The 12,293-nt window shown below is 44.0% G+C and overlaps 1 protein-coding gene across 3 annotated transcripts in view; it reads left to right on the forward strand.

Annotated features, from left to right (window-relative positions):
- The first annotated feature begins 3,351 nt into the window (after nt 1–3,351).
- Nucleotides 3,352–12,293, forward strand: part of LOC147109909 (cell adhesion molecule CEACAM5-like) — a 66,383-nt gene continuing 57,441 nt past the window's right edge. Inside the window, exons 1-2 of one of the 3 annotated variants that reach the window (XM_086003928.1) lie at nt 3,352–3,477; nt 3,601–3,918. In XM_086003928.1, the coding sequence (XP_085860054.1) occupies nt 3,426–3,477; nt 3,601–3,918 (370 nt within the window). In that variant the 5' untranslated portion in view covers nt 3,352–3,425. Of the gene's footprint in view, nt 3,478–3,600; nt 3,919–12,293 lie in introns of those variants that run through there. The other 2 variants (XM_086003929.1, XM_086003930.1) reach the window with 2 other exon arrangements.

Below are 12,293 nucleotides of genomic sequence, written 5' to 3' on the forward strand. Positions count from 1 at the left end.
GACTTAGGCAAATCACTCTCAAAATTAATGTCAAATTCTATTATATTATGATTACTCTGCCCCAGAGGATACTTTGTATGAAATTGCTAATTAACCCTGTCTCATTACACAATACAAGATCTAAAATAGCCTGTTCCCTGGTTGATTCCATGACTTATTGTTCTAGGAAACTATCCCAAATGCATTCCATGAACTCGTCCTCCAGACGACCTTTCCCAATTTGATTTGTCCAGTCTATATGAAGAGTAAAGTCCCCGAACATTAATGCATTACCTTTTTTGCTAGCTCCTACTATTTCTTGATCAATATTCTGTCCAGCAGTATAGCTACTGTTAGGGGGCCTATATATCACTACCAATGTTTTCTGTCTCTTGTTATTCCTTATCTCCACCCATACTGATTCTACTTCCTGATCTTCTGAGCCGAGATCCTTTCTCGCTACTGTCCTCATGTCATCCTTTATTATCAGGGCTACTCCCCCTCCCTCCCTCCCTTTCCAATCTGCCTGTCTTTTCAAAACGTCAAGTACCCTGGAACATTTAGTTCCCATCCTTGGCCACCTTGCAACCATGTCTCTGTAATGTCTATTAGATCAAACCCATTTATCTCTATTTGTGCCATTAGTTAATCTATCTAGTTGCGAATGCTTCGTGCATTCAGATAAAGAGCCTTTTATTTAAATTGTTTAACATTATTCCCTGCTTCGACCTTATTCTCGGCTGCACTGCTGCCATTAAACGCTCTGTCCCTTCCTGTCACACTGCTTATTTTTACACAAATCGCTACACTGCTCTATTGCCTTGACATTTCTACTTAGATTTGTAAATTTCCCCTCACCTGACCCCCTCCCGGACCTTTTTAAGTTTAAAGCCCTATCTACAGCCACAGTTATTCGATTCGCCAGGACGCTTGTCCCAGCCCAGTTTAAATGGAGCTCGTCCCAAAGGAACAGTTCCCTCTTTCCCCAGTATTGGTGCCAGTGCCTCATGAACTGAAACTCCTTTTTCCCACACCACTCTTTGAGCCACGCATTTAATTCTCTGATCTGCTTGACCCTATGCCAATTTGTGCGTGGCTCAGGTAGTAATCCATAGATTATTACCCTTGTGGTTCTGCTTATTAATTTCCACCCTAGTTCCTCAAACTCCCTCAGAAGAACCTCATTCTTAGTTTTACCTATTTCTTTGGTTCCTGCATGGACCACAACAACTGGATCCTCCCCCTCCCATTCCAAGTCCTTTTCCAGCCATGAGGTAATATCCTTAACCCTGGCAACGGGCAGGCAACAAAGCCTTCGGGACTCTTTTCCACGGCTGCAGAGAACAGTATATATCCCCCTGACTATACTGCCCCTACTACTACCACATTCATTCCTTCTCCCCCCACTTGGATGGCCCCCTGTACCACAGTGCCGTGGTCAGTTTGCCCATCCTCCCTGCAGTCCTTTTCCCCTTCCATACAGGTAGAAAGTACCTCGTAACTGTTGGACAAGGCCCAGGGCTGAGGCTCCTCCATCACTACATCCTAGGTCCCCATACCTTCCTGACTCGCAGTCACACCTCCTGTCCCTGACCACTGACGTACTCTAAAGTATTACTTTACCTAAAAGGTGTGTCTGCCTCCTGGAACAAAGTTTCCAGGTAACTCTCCCCCTCCCTGATGCATCGCAATGTCTGCAGCTCGGACTCCAGCTCAACAATTCTGAGCCGAAGTTCCGTGAGTCACAGACACTGCAGATATGGTAGCTCAGGATTGGGATGCTCTCCACAGACTCTGTGGCTGCTGAAGGTAAACATGCAGGTGCAGCAGGTGGGTAAGAAGGCAAATGGTTTGTTGGCCTTCGTAGCGAAAGGATGCGAGTACAGGAGCAAGGATGTCTTGCTGCAGTTGTACAGGGCCTTGGTGAGACCACACCTTGAGTATTGTGTGCAGTTTTGGTCACCTTATCTGAGGAAGGGTGTTCTTGCCATGGAAGGAGTGCAGCGAAGATTCACCAGACTGATACCTGCGATGGCAGGAATGACGTATGAGGAGAGATTGGGCCGATTCGGCTTGTACTCGCTGGAGTTTAGAAGAATGAGAGGGGATCTCGTTGAAACTTATAAAATTCTAACAGGACTAGACAGACTAGATGCAGGAAGGATGTTCCCGATGGCGGGGGAGTCCAGAGTCCAGAACCAGGGGTCACAGTCTAAAGATAAGGGGTAAGTCATTTAGGACAGAGATGAGGAGGAATTTCCTTTCCCAGAGAGTGGTGAACCTGTGGAATTCTCTACCACAGAAGGCAGTTGAGGCCAATTCATTAAATATATTAAAGAAGGAGTTAAATATATTTATTAAGTCTCAAGGGATCAAGGGATATGGGGAGAAGGCAGGAACAGGTTACTGAGTTTGGATGATCAGCCATGATCGCATTGAATGGCAGAGCAGGCTCGAGGGGCCGAATGGCCTACTCCTGCTCCTATCTTCTATGTTTCTATGTTTTCTATGACTCCTACATGCTGCAGTTACGACACACCACCTGCCCTGCCATCTCTAACCTTGTTTTATGTATTAATTAACGAGTTAAACATTTTATACAATCGATATTTTAGGTTTATTGTTTGATTATTTCATCGGGATATCCTTACCATTGGTTGCACCCTCTCGACATACCCTGCCCCATCCAAACAGCGAAAGCTAGGCAGGGCATTGATCTGATGAGACTCGGTTTCAAAGCAGGTGCTGCATGTAGAAACCGGTCTAAGGGAGTGGCCGCCCTTTGATATCCTTTCCTCATTACAGCTCGCGGCGAAAAAATGCTCATGGGCTGAGCTAATCAACTAGCTGCCAATATAAACGCGAAAAGCTTGTGAAAGTAAACCTCAGCGGGCTACAATAGCCAGTTATTTCCTGCGTAGATTCTGTACCATTTAAAGTATGTGCTGTGGGGGAGAACAAGTTAAAATACTGGCAGCGGCTGCAACATTCCACAGCAGGGAAACAGAACCAAAGTCGCTCTCTCAGCAGCCAAGGAACTTTTCTGATTTTAGAATTTTTATTTATATATTCTGGTTCTAGCCGTTCAATATGTTTAACCACAATCCGTTAAGCTTTCATAGGCAGTTAATTGAGGGGGGAGGCATGCGGGGGGGAGACCGTTAAGTCACACACCATCGGTTTACTCTCAAAATATTCAGCCGCCAATGTAAACAATTGCAGCTTGTGAAAGGAAGTGCCAAAGGATTGTAATTGGCCGGCACTTCCTGCCTTTATGGGAGTTGTTTTGACTGTTCCAGGGCGTTTCAGCCGAGATAAGAACAGGAATTTGGACAATGGCCACGTTCGCACTGCGCCTGTGCGTGTGTGTTTTGTGATCATTGAGCTCAACGAAACGGGGCTGGAGAGAAGCAGACAGCAGCAGAAAGCCATTCTGCTCCGGCAAGATGAGGAGCCTCGGATTCCCCCTGCTCGTTTGCACTTTCTGTATGGCTTCTGGTGAGAATTGCATCCCATGTATATATATTATATATATATATATATATTTTAGACTGTGATTTAAAAGTGAGTTGGCTTTCAAGCTGAACGCACTTTAACTTGGTACGGGTCCTTCTGTTTCAGCCGAATCGCACTTTTTCGCGATCGCAAACGGACAGCAGACGGTGGATGCGGCGGCAGGGGCCCACATCCTCCTGAGTGGAGGGGCGGCCGCGACTGTCAGAAGCGGTAGCTGGAGGTTCAACTGCACGGACGTAGCCTTCTGGATTGGCAACACGACGGATATCAGCAACGAGTACTCGGGTCGAGCCGAGCTTCTCGCTAACGGATCTCTCTCGCTACAATCCCTGACCGTTAATGACAGCGGAGAATACTTCGTTACCATGAACCCACCATTCTCTAACCGTTCGGTAACATCACGCATCGATCTGAATGTGCTTGGTAAGTCGCCGTGAAGCATACATATTTGTACGGGGTGGGGTCGGGTGGGAGGTGAATCATCATGTCAGTTTTATTTTTCCTATCATTAACACAACAGAGATCTGTGATTCTAAAATCTGTGCACAGCTTAATGCATTCATAGGAGGCATTGTTTCGAGTTCTGTCCCCTGCATTAGTGAAGAAAATGCAAAGAGTTTTAAAATGTTATTGTACTTTCCGAAAAAAATTTGTTAAAAGTTTGTCGTTTGCCCGATTTCCATCGCTCCACCATCGGTGGCCGTGCCTTGAGCTGTCTGGGCCCTAAGCTCTGGAATTCCCTCCCTAAACCCTTCCGGTTCTCCGCCTCTCTCTGCTCACTTCTCTCGAACCCTCCACGGTCTCTAAATTGTCAGACTGCTTGCCCAAACTCCAGTTCTGGATGAGTAGAGATTTTCTCCAATTAAATATTGGGAAGACTGAAACTATTGTTTTTGGTCCCCACAAACTCCGTTCCCTAACCACTGACTCCATCCCTCTCCCTAACATCATTCTGCGGCTGAATTACACTGTTCACAACCTTGGTATCATGTTTGATCCTGAAATGAGATTCCGATTACATATCCGCGGCATAACTAATACTGCCTATTTCCACCTCTGTAACATCGCCCGTCTCTGCCCTTGCCTCAGCTCAACCACTGCTGAAACACTCATCCATAATTTTGATACCTCCAGGCTTGACTATTCCAACGCACGGCTGGCTGGCCTCCCATACTCTATGCTACGTAAACTTGAGGTCATCCAAAACTCGGCTGCCCGTGTCCTAACTCATACCAAGTCCCGAACACCCATCACCACTGTGCTCGCTGACCTACATTGGCTCCCGGTTAAGCAGCGCCTCGATTTCAAAATTCTCCTCCTTGCTTTCAAATCTCTCCATGGCCTCGCCCCTCCCTATCACTGTAATCTACTCCAGCTCCACAAACCTCCGAGATATCTGTGCTCCTCTAATTCTGCCCTCTTGTGCATCCCTGATTATAATCACTCACCCATTGGCAGCTGTGCCTTCTGTTGCCTGGGCCCTAAGCTCTGGAATTCCCTCCCTAAATCTCTCCACCTCGCTACCTCTTTCCTCCATTAAGACGCTCCTTAAAACCTACCTCTTTGAACAAGCTTTTGGTCACCTGCCCTAATTTCTCCTTTTGTGGCTCGGTGTCAAATGTTGTGAAGCACCTTGTGACATGTTACTATGTTAAAGGCGCTATATGATTGCAAGTTCTGTTGTTGTTCAGCAAAGAATCCTAAAGCCTGATGCAGCCTACGAAAATAGAACGCTACTTTTATGGAGATTCATGTGCTTTGCAGTCTCAGTCTCTCAATCCGTCGTTCTTTCTCTCTGGCTTCGAGCCACATGATGGAGAATATTGTTGATATGAGAAATCATGGAAGAGTCGGGCTTTTATCAGTGGTTCTGAAGGTGATTTGTTGAGTTATAGTGAAAGAAGAATGAGTGAATAGTGAAAAAATAGTTAAAGAACGAAGCATAAAGGTGATCAGGGGCAGAGAGACTTCGGAGTGTAAGGAGGAACCAGTGTGGGAAACCTTTGTTGATTAGCAGCGTATTTTTTAAATGATGAGTGATTGGGAAATGTTGGTGTTCAGAGGGACCTGGTCGTCCTTGTACACGAATCACTGAAAGTTAACATGCAGGTACAACAAGCAATTAGGAAAGCAAATGGTATGTTGGCCTATATTGCAAGAGGATTTGAGTATAAGTGTAAACACATCTTACTGCAATTATCCAGGGCCCTGGTGAGACCACACCTGGAGTATTGTGTACAGTTTTGGTCTCCTTACCTTGGAAGGATATACTTGCCATAGAGGGAGTGCAACGAAGGTTCACCAGACTGGTTCCTGGAAGCAGGGGGTTGTCCTACGAGAAGAGAATGAGTAGACTAGGCCTATATTCTCTAGAGTTTAGAAGAATGAGAGGTGATCTAATTGAAACATACAAAATTCTTACTGGGCTTGACAGGGTAGATGCAGGGAGGATGTTTCCCCTGGCTGGGGAGTCTAGAACCAGGGATCACAGTCTCAGAATAAGGGGTCAGCCATTTAGGACTGAGGTGAGGAGATATTTCTTCACTGAGAGGGTGGTGAATCTTTGGAATTCTCTACCCCTGAGGGCTGTGGCGGCTTAGTCGTTGAGTATATTCAAGACAGAGATCGATAGATTTTTGAATATTGAGGGGATCAAGGGATATGGGGATAGTGCAGGAAAGTGGAGAAGAGGTAGAGGAGCATTGATGATCTTATTGAAAGCTGTAGCAGGCTCGTAGGGCCAAATGGCCAACTTCTGCTCATATTTCTTATGTTCTTATGTTATGAGGACTAGCCAATTGGAACAGAGTTCTCAGCACCGAAAGTGTGACCCAAAATGGTGTGGTAATGGTGCAGTTATGGTATGAGACCAGCAACTCGGGCTTCAGGAGCTCCAGTCCCAGCAAGTTAAGTCCATGCAATTAATCTTACCGATAGTAAACTAGCACCAGAAAACAAAACTGCGAATGCTCCTGGTTGTTTTAAAGGGGAACCAAACTTGTCAACCTCTCGACTACAGGTGACTTTAGTTCCAAACTACACAGTAAGCCACTAAAAGGGCCACAGTGGAACGGGTGTATAACTTCTGTAAATGGGGCAAAAGCAGCCCATAAATCGTGTACAAAAAAGGATGCAGGCCTAGCAGGGGAGATTTGAAGAGTGAACTCCTATAGTGAAGCACAGTGTCTCAAGAGAAATCGCCTCAGGCTATGCCCGCTGCCATGCACAGGATGGATAACACAGTAAATTATCTGATAAGTCAATTTGATGTATCAGGCAGAATCTTAGATTCCTACGGCACTGAGATCAGTCCTGTGCTGCTGGAAGCTGTGCGGCCAGGACAGGCTTCATGAAAACCGGCTTGATATTGGCAGTAAAGGATCAATAATGTGGTGAGCTAGGATTTAATCTAATTGATGTGGGGTTGGCTGTGAGGACTTTTTAAGAAGATAAGAACATAATAATAAAAGATGTAGGAGCAGGAGTAGGTCATTCGGCCCCTCAAGCCTGCTCCGCCATTCAATAAGATCATAGCTGATCGGATCTTGGTCTCAACTCCACTTCCCTGTCCATTCCCCATAACCCTTGACTCCCTTATCATTCAAAAATCTGTCTATCTCCACCTTAAATATATTCAATGACCCAGCCTCCACAGCTCTCTGGGGAAGAGAATTCTAAAAAATCACGACCCTCTGAGAGAAGAAATTCCTCCTCATTACCGATTTAATAGGGTCCCCCCCTATTCTAAAATTATGCCCCCTGGTTCTAGATTCTCCCACGAGGGGAAACATCCTCTCTGCCTCTAACATGTCAAGCCCCGTCAGAATCTTATATGTTGCAATAAGATCCCCTCATTCTTCTAAACTTCAATGAGTATAGGCCCAATCTGCTCAACCTTTCTTCATAAGACAACCCCTTCATTTCCAGAATCAAACTCGTAAAGCTTCTCTGAACTGCCTCCAATACAAGTATATCCTTCCTTAAATAAGGAGACCAAAACTGTACGCAGTACTCCAGGTGTGGTCTCACCAACGCCCTGTACAGCTGTAACAGGAGTTCCCTACTTTTATACTCCATTCCCTTTGCAATAAAGGCCAACACTCCATTTGCCGTCCTAATTACTTGCTGTACCTGCATGCCAACATTTTGTGATTCATGTACAAGGACCCCCAGATCCCTCTGTACCTCAGCATGCTGTAATCTCTCCCCATTTAAATAATAATTTGTGTTTTATATTTTTCCTACCAAAGTGGATAACCTCGCATTTTCCCACATTTAACTCGACCTGCCATATTTTTGCCCATTCACTTAGCCTATCTACATCCCTTTGGAGATTCTTTGTGTCCTGCAGACAAATTGCTTTCCCACCTATCTTTGTATCATCAGCAAATTTGCCTGCCTTAGATTCAGTCTCTTCATCCAAGTCATTAAAACAGATTGTAAATAGTTGAGGCCACAACACCGATCCCTGCGGCACCCCACTAGTTACAGTTACTAGCCTCTGTTTTCTGTTAGTTAGCCAATCCGCTATCCATGCTTATATATTACCCTCAACCCCATGAGCTCTTGTTTTGGGTAGTAACCTTTTATGTGGCACCTTATCGAATGCCTTCTGGAAATCCAAATACACAATATCTACTGGTTCCCCTTTATCCACCCTGCTCATTACATCCTCAAAGAACTCCAGCAAATTTGTCAAACATGGGGCCGTATTTTCTGATCGGAGACTTCCCGCGTGTGGAGGCCTCTGATCTGAAAAAAACACTTACCAGAGGGCTCCTGAGGTGCTTATAGTTCCGATGCTGCGCCTCTCCAAATCCAAGCGCGCAGGGCCCACGTATCCCAGGGGCACATGCGGTTTGCAAGCATCCCTGGGATCACGTGGGCCATGGGGAGCCAGTCAATGAAGACCTGTCAAATATATGAATGGAGATCACCCCAAAAACAATTTGAAAGATTAAATAAATGAAATAAAACATCACATTTTTAAAATTAGTTGAAATTACAATAAATTAAATATTTTAAACAAAAATTTAATTTTTTGAAAAATATCATTAAAGGTTTTTACAGGGCTTCAAATAAACGTACCTTTTTTAAAATAATTTTTAAATGATAAATGAGTGAAAAAAATATATATTTTTAACGTTTTTCAAATCTTATGCTGGTAAAAGCAGGCCTTACACCTGCGTTTACCAGGCGTAAGATTTATAAGGATTTTCTGTGGGCGGAGGTTCTTCAGAAAGCGGAACTATCTCCCGGGCAGGCGTATGATCTGTCAAGAGCATTCTTGACAGAACGGAAATGCCGGTTTTCAGGACATGCGCTGTGCATGCCTGAAACCGGTATTTCCGATGTCCCTACGGGTGAGTACACAGCGCGTACACACCCATAGGGATCGGAATATCCGGCCCATGATTTCTATTTTATAAAAACATGCTGGCTCTGCTTGACTATATTGGCCCATATTTTCCGATCAGAGGCTTCCTGCGTGCGGAGGCCTCCGATTCGGAAAAAATCAACGGAATTACCTGAGGGCTCCCGAGGTGCATACACTTCCATTCCTGGGCCTCTCCAACTCAAAATGCGCAGGACCCACGTATTCCCAGAGGCACAAGTGGTTCGCAAGCATCCCTGGGATCACGTGTGGCATGGGGAGCCAATAGGAGAAGTGAATCTCCCTTCACACACATGACAAATATATGAATGGAGATCACCCCAAAAACACTGTAAAACTTAAAATGAGTTGAAATTACAATTTAATATTTTAAATGAAAATTTAATTTTTGGAAAAATAATGAAAGTTTTTGCGGGATAAAAATAAACTTACCTTTTTAAAAATATTTTTAAATGATAAATGAGTGAAAATTTATTTTTTATTTTTTCAACTCTTATGCTGCTTTTACCAGGTGTAACATTTCTAAGGGTATTCTGCAGGCGGAGGTTCTCCAGAAAGCGGTACTATCCACCCACAGGGGCCCTTCTCTGGGGCAGGTGTCTGATATGTCAAGAGCGTTTTTCAGCGCATGCACTTGGCATGCCTGAATCAAGCACGTGCACACCTGTAGGGATTGGAATATATGGCTTATTCTGATTTTCTAAATGTCCTGCTACTACTTCCTTAATGATGGATTCCTGCATTTTCCCAATGACTGATGTTAGGCTAACTGGTCGATAGTTGCCTGTTTTCTGTCTCCCTCCTTTCTTAAATAGGGGTGTTACATTTGCGGAATTCTAGTCCTCTGGGACCTCTCCAGAATCCAGGGAATTTTGGAAGATTACAACCAATGCATCCACTATCTCTGCAGCCACCACTTTTAAGACTCTAGGATGCACGCCATCGGATCCAGGGGACTTATTCAGCTTTAGTCCCATTAGTTTGCCTAGTGCTTTCTCTCTAGTGATAATGATTGTTTTAAGCCCCCCCCCCCAAAACCCCTTGATTATCCATTATTGGGATGCTTTTAGAGTTTTCTACCATGAAGACCGATACAAAATATTTGTTCAACGTCTCCGCCATTTCCCTGTTTCCCATTATTAATTCCCTAGACTCATCCTCTAGGGGACCAACGTTTACTGTACCTACTCACTCCCTCTTTATATACCTGAAAAACTCTTACTGTCTGTTTTAATATTTCTTGCTAGCTTACTCTCATAAGCTATCTTCTCTCTCTTTATTTTTTTTTTAGTCGTCCTTTGCTGCTTTAAAAAAATTTCCCAATCCTCTGGCCTTTCACTATTCTTTGCAACATTGTATGCTTTTGTTTTCAATTTGATACCATCCTTTACTTCCTTAGCTATCAACGGATGGTTCATCCTTCTCTTAGAGTCTTTCTTTCTCACTGGACTATATCTTTGCTGAATGTTATTAAATATCTCCTTAAATGTTTGCCACTGCTTTTCTACAGTCTTACCCTGTAATATATTTTCCCAGTCCACTTTAACCAAGTCTGCATTCATACCTTTGTAATTACCTTTGTTTTAAGTTCAGAACACTAGTTTGTGACCTAGCTTTCTCATGCTCAAACTGAACCTGTAGTTCTACCATGCTATGATCACTCTTCCCAAGAGGATCCTTCACTTCGAGATCATTAATTATTCCAGCCTTGTAATGCATTACCAGGTCTAAAATAGTCTTCTCCCTGGTTGGTTGCGCAACATATTGGCCCAGAAATTCAGGTCGGGGGCTTCCCGCGGGTGCAAGCCCCCGACCTGCACTTACCTACTAGCGCGCCGGCCATTGAGCTGTGGGCCCACGAGGGATTCCGATCCTCGGCCTCCTCCAACTGCCGGCGCGCAGTGCTTGCGTATCCCAGGGGCGCAGTTAGTTCGATGCATCCCCTGGGATCATGTGGGCCATGGAGAGCCAATGGTAGCAGGGAATGCTTCATTCATAAGTTTGACAGGAAGAGCTGTCAAACCTATAAATACTATAAGCCCCAAAACATCAGTAAAGCTTCAAATTTTTTTCTTAAATAGCATTTTTAAAATAACTATAAATTACATGAAATAAACATTTTAAATAATATACATTTTTGAAAAAATTAATTTCATTTTCTAACGGGGCTAAGAATAAACTTACCTTTCTTTAAAGTATTTAAAAACAATAAACCTGTGGAAAAAATGTTTTATTTTAAATTAATTCACCACTTACCTTGTTTAAAGCAGGCTATGTGCCTGCTTTTCAAAAGTGTAACTGATGGAGTCTTACCCTCCCGGAAAGACCTGGAAAAAAACGTAAGTTCGATGCACATGCACTGCCTCTCTGGCGCACGCATATGACCTCTGAACCCCTTCTTTCAGGGGAACGGAAGTGCCGGTTTCCCACGCATGCGCAGTGCATGCACGGAACCAGCACTTTTGTTGGGCCTATGCGTGAGTACCCCGTGCGTACTCACCCGTGGAGACCCGAATTTCTGGGCCATTGTTCCAAGAAACCATCCCATATACACTCTAACAATTCTTGCTCAAGTCTACTTTTTTTAACAAATGAAAGGGAATCAGTAAAGGTCACAGAAAGACACAGGAAGTTAAAATAAGAAAAAATAATATTTGGTTGGGTCGTCATCAAAGAAAGATTTGAATTAAGTTACTGGAGTTAGGGGTATTCATAGCTCGAAATATTGATCTAATTTGTAGTTTAGAAGCATGGAAGGCAACAGAGGATGTTTAAGAACTGGACTAAAGGTGGTTTATTACTTTTCTAAAGATATATCTGCAATGCAAACATTTATAAAATACTGGTTAGACCTCAGTTACAGTATTGTGTCGCATTCTGGGCACAACATGTCAAGGAAGGATGTCAAGGCGTTGCAGAGTGTACAGAGGAGATTTACTGGAATGGTAGCAGTAATGAGAACTTCTTTTATGTGCAAAGTATTCTGAAGCTGGTATTGTTTTCCTTAGAGCAGAGAAGGTTAAGGGAAATTTTAATTGAGGTGCTCAATATGATGAGGGTTTAATTAAATGGCATTTTAATTAATTTTAAATATGCAATGGCCCAGAAATTCAGGTTGGAGGCTTCCCGCAGGTGCAAGCCCCCGATCTGCACTTACCTTCTGCGCCAGCCATTGAGCTGTGGGCCCCCTGGTCCAGCTGCCGGCACACACTGCTTGCGTATCCCAGGGGCGCAGTTAGTTCGATGCATCCCCTGGGATCACGTGGGCCATGGGGAGCCAATCGGAGTAGGGAATGCTCCATTCATATGATTGACAGGAAGAGCTCTCAAGACTTATAAATACTACGGCCCCAAAGCAGCACTAAATCTTCAAGTAAATTTTTTTAAAACATCACATTTTTTA

The sequence above is a fragment of the Somniosus microcephalus genome, chromosome 12, assembly GCF_052327205.1.
Source record: "Somniosus microcephalus isolate GS21.2 chromosome 12, FLI_Smic_1.0, whole genome shotgun sequence".
NCBI classification, from domain to species: domain Eukaryota; kingdom Metazoa; phylum Chordata; class Chondrichthyes; order Squaliformes; family Somniosidae; genus Somniosus; species Somniosus microcephalus.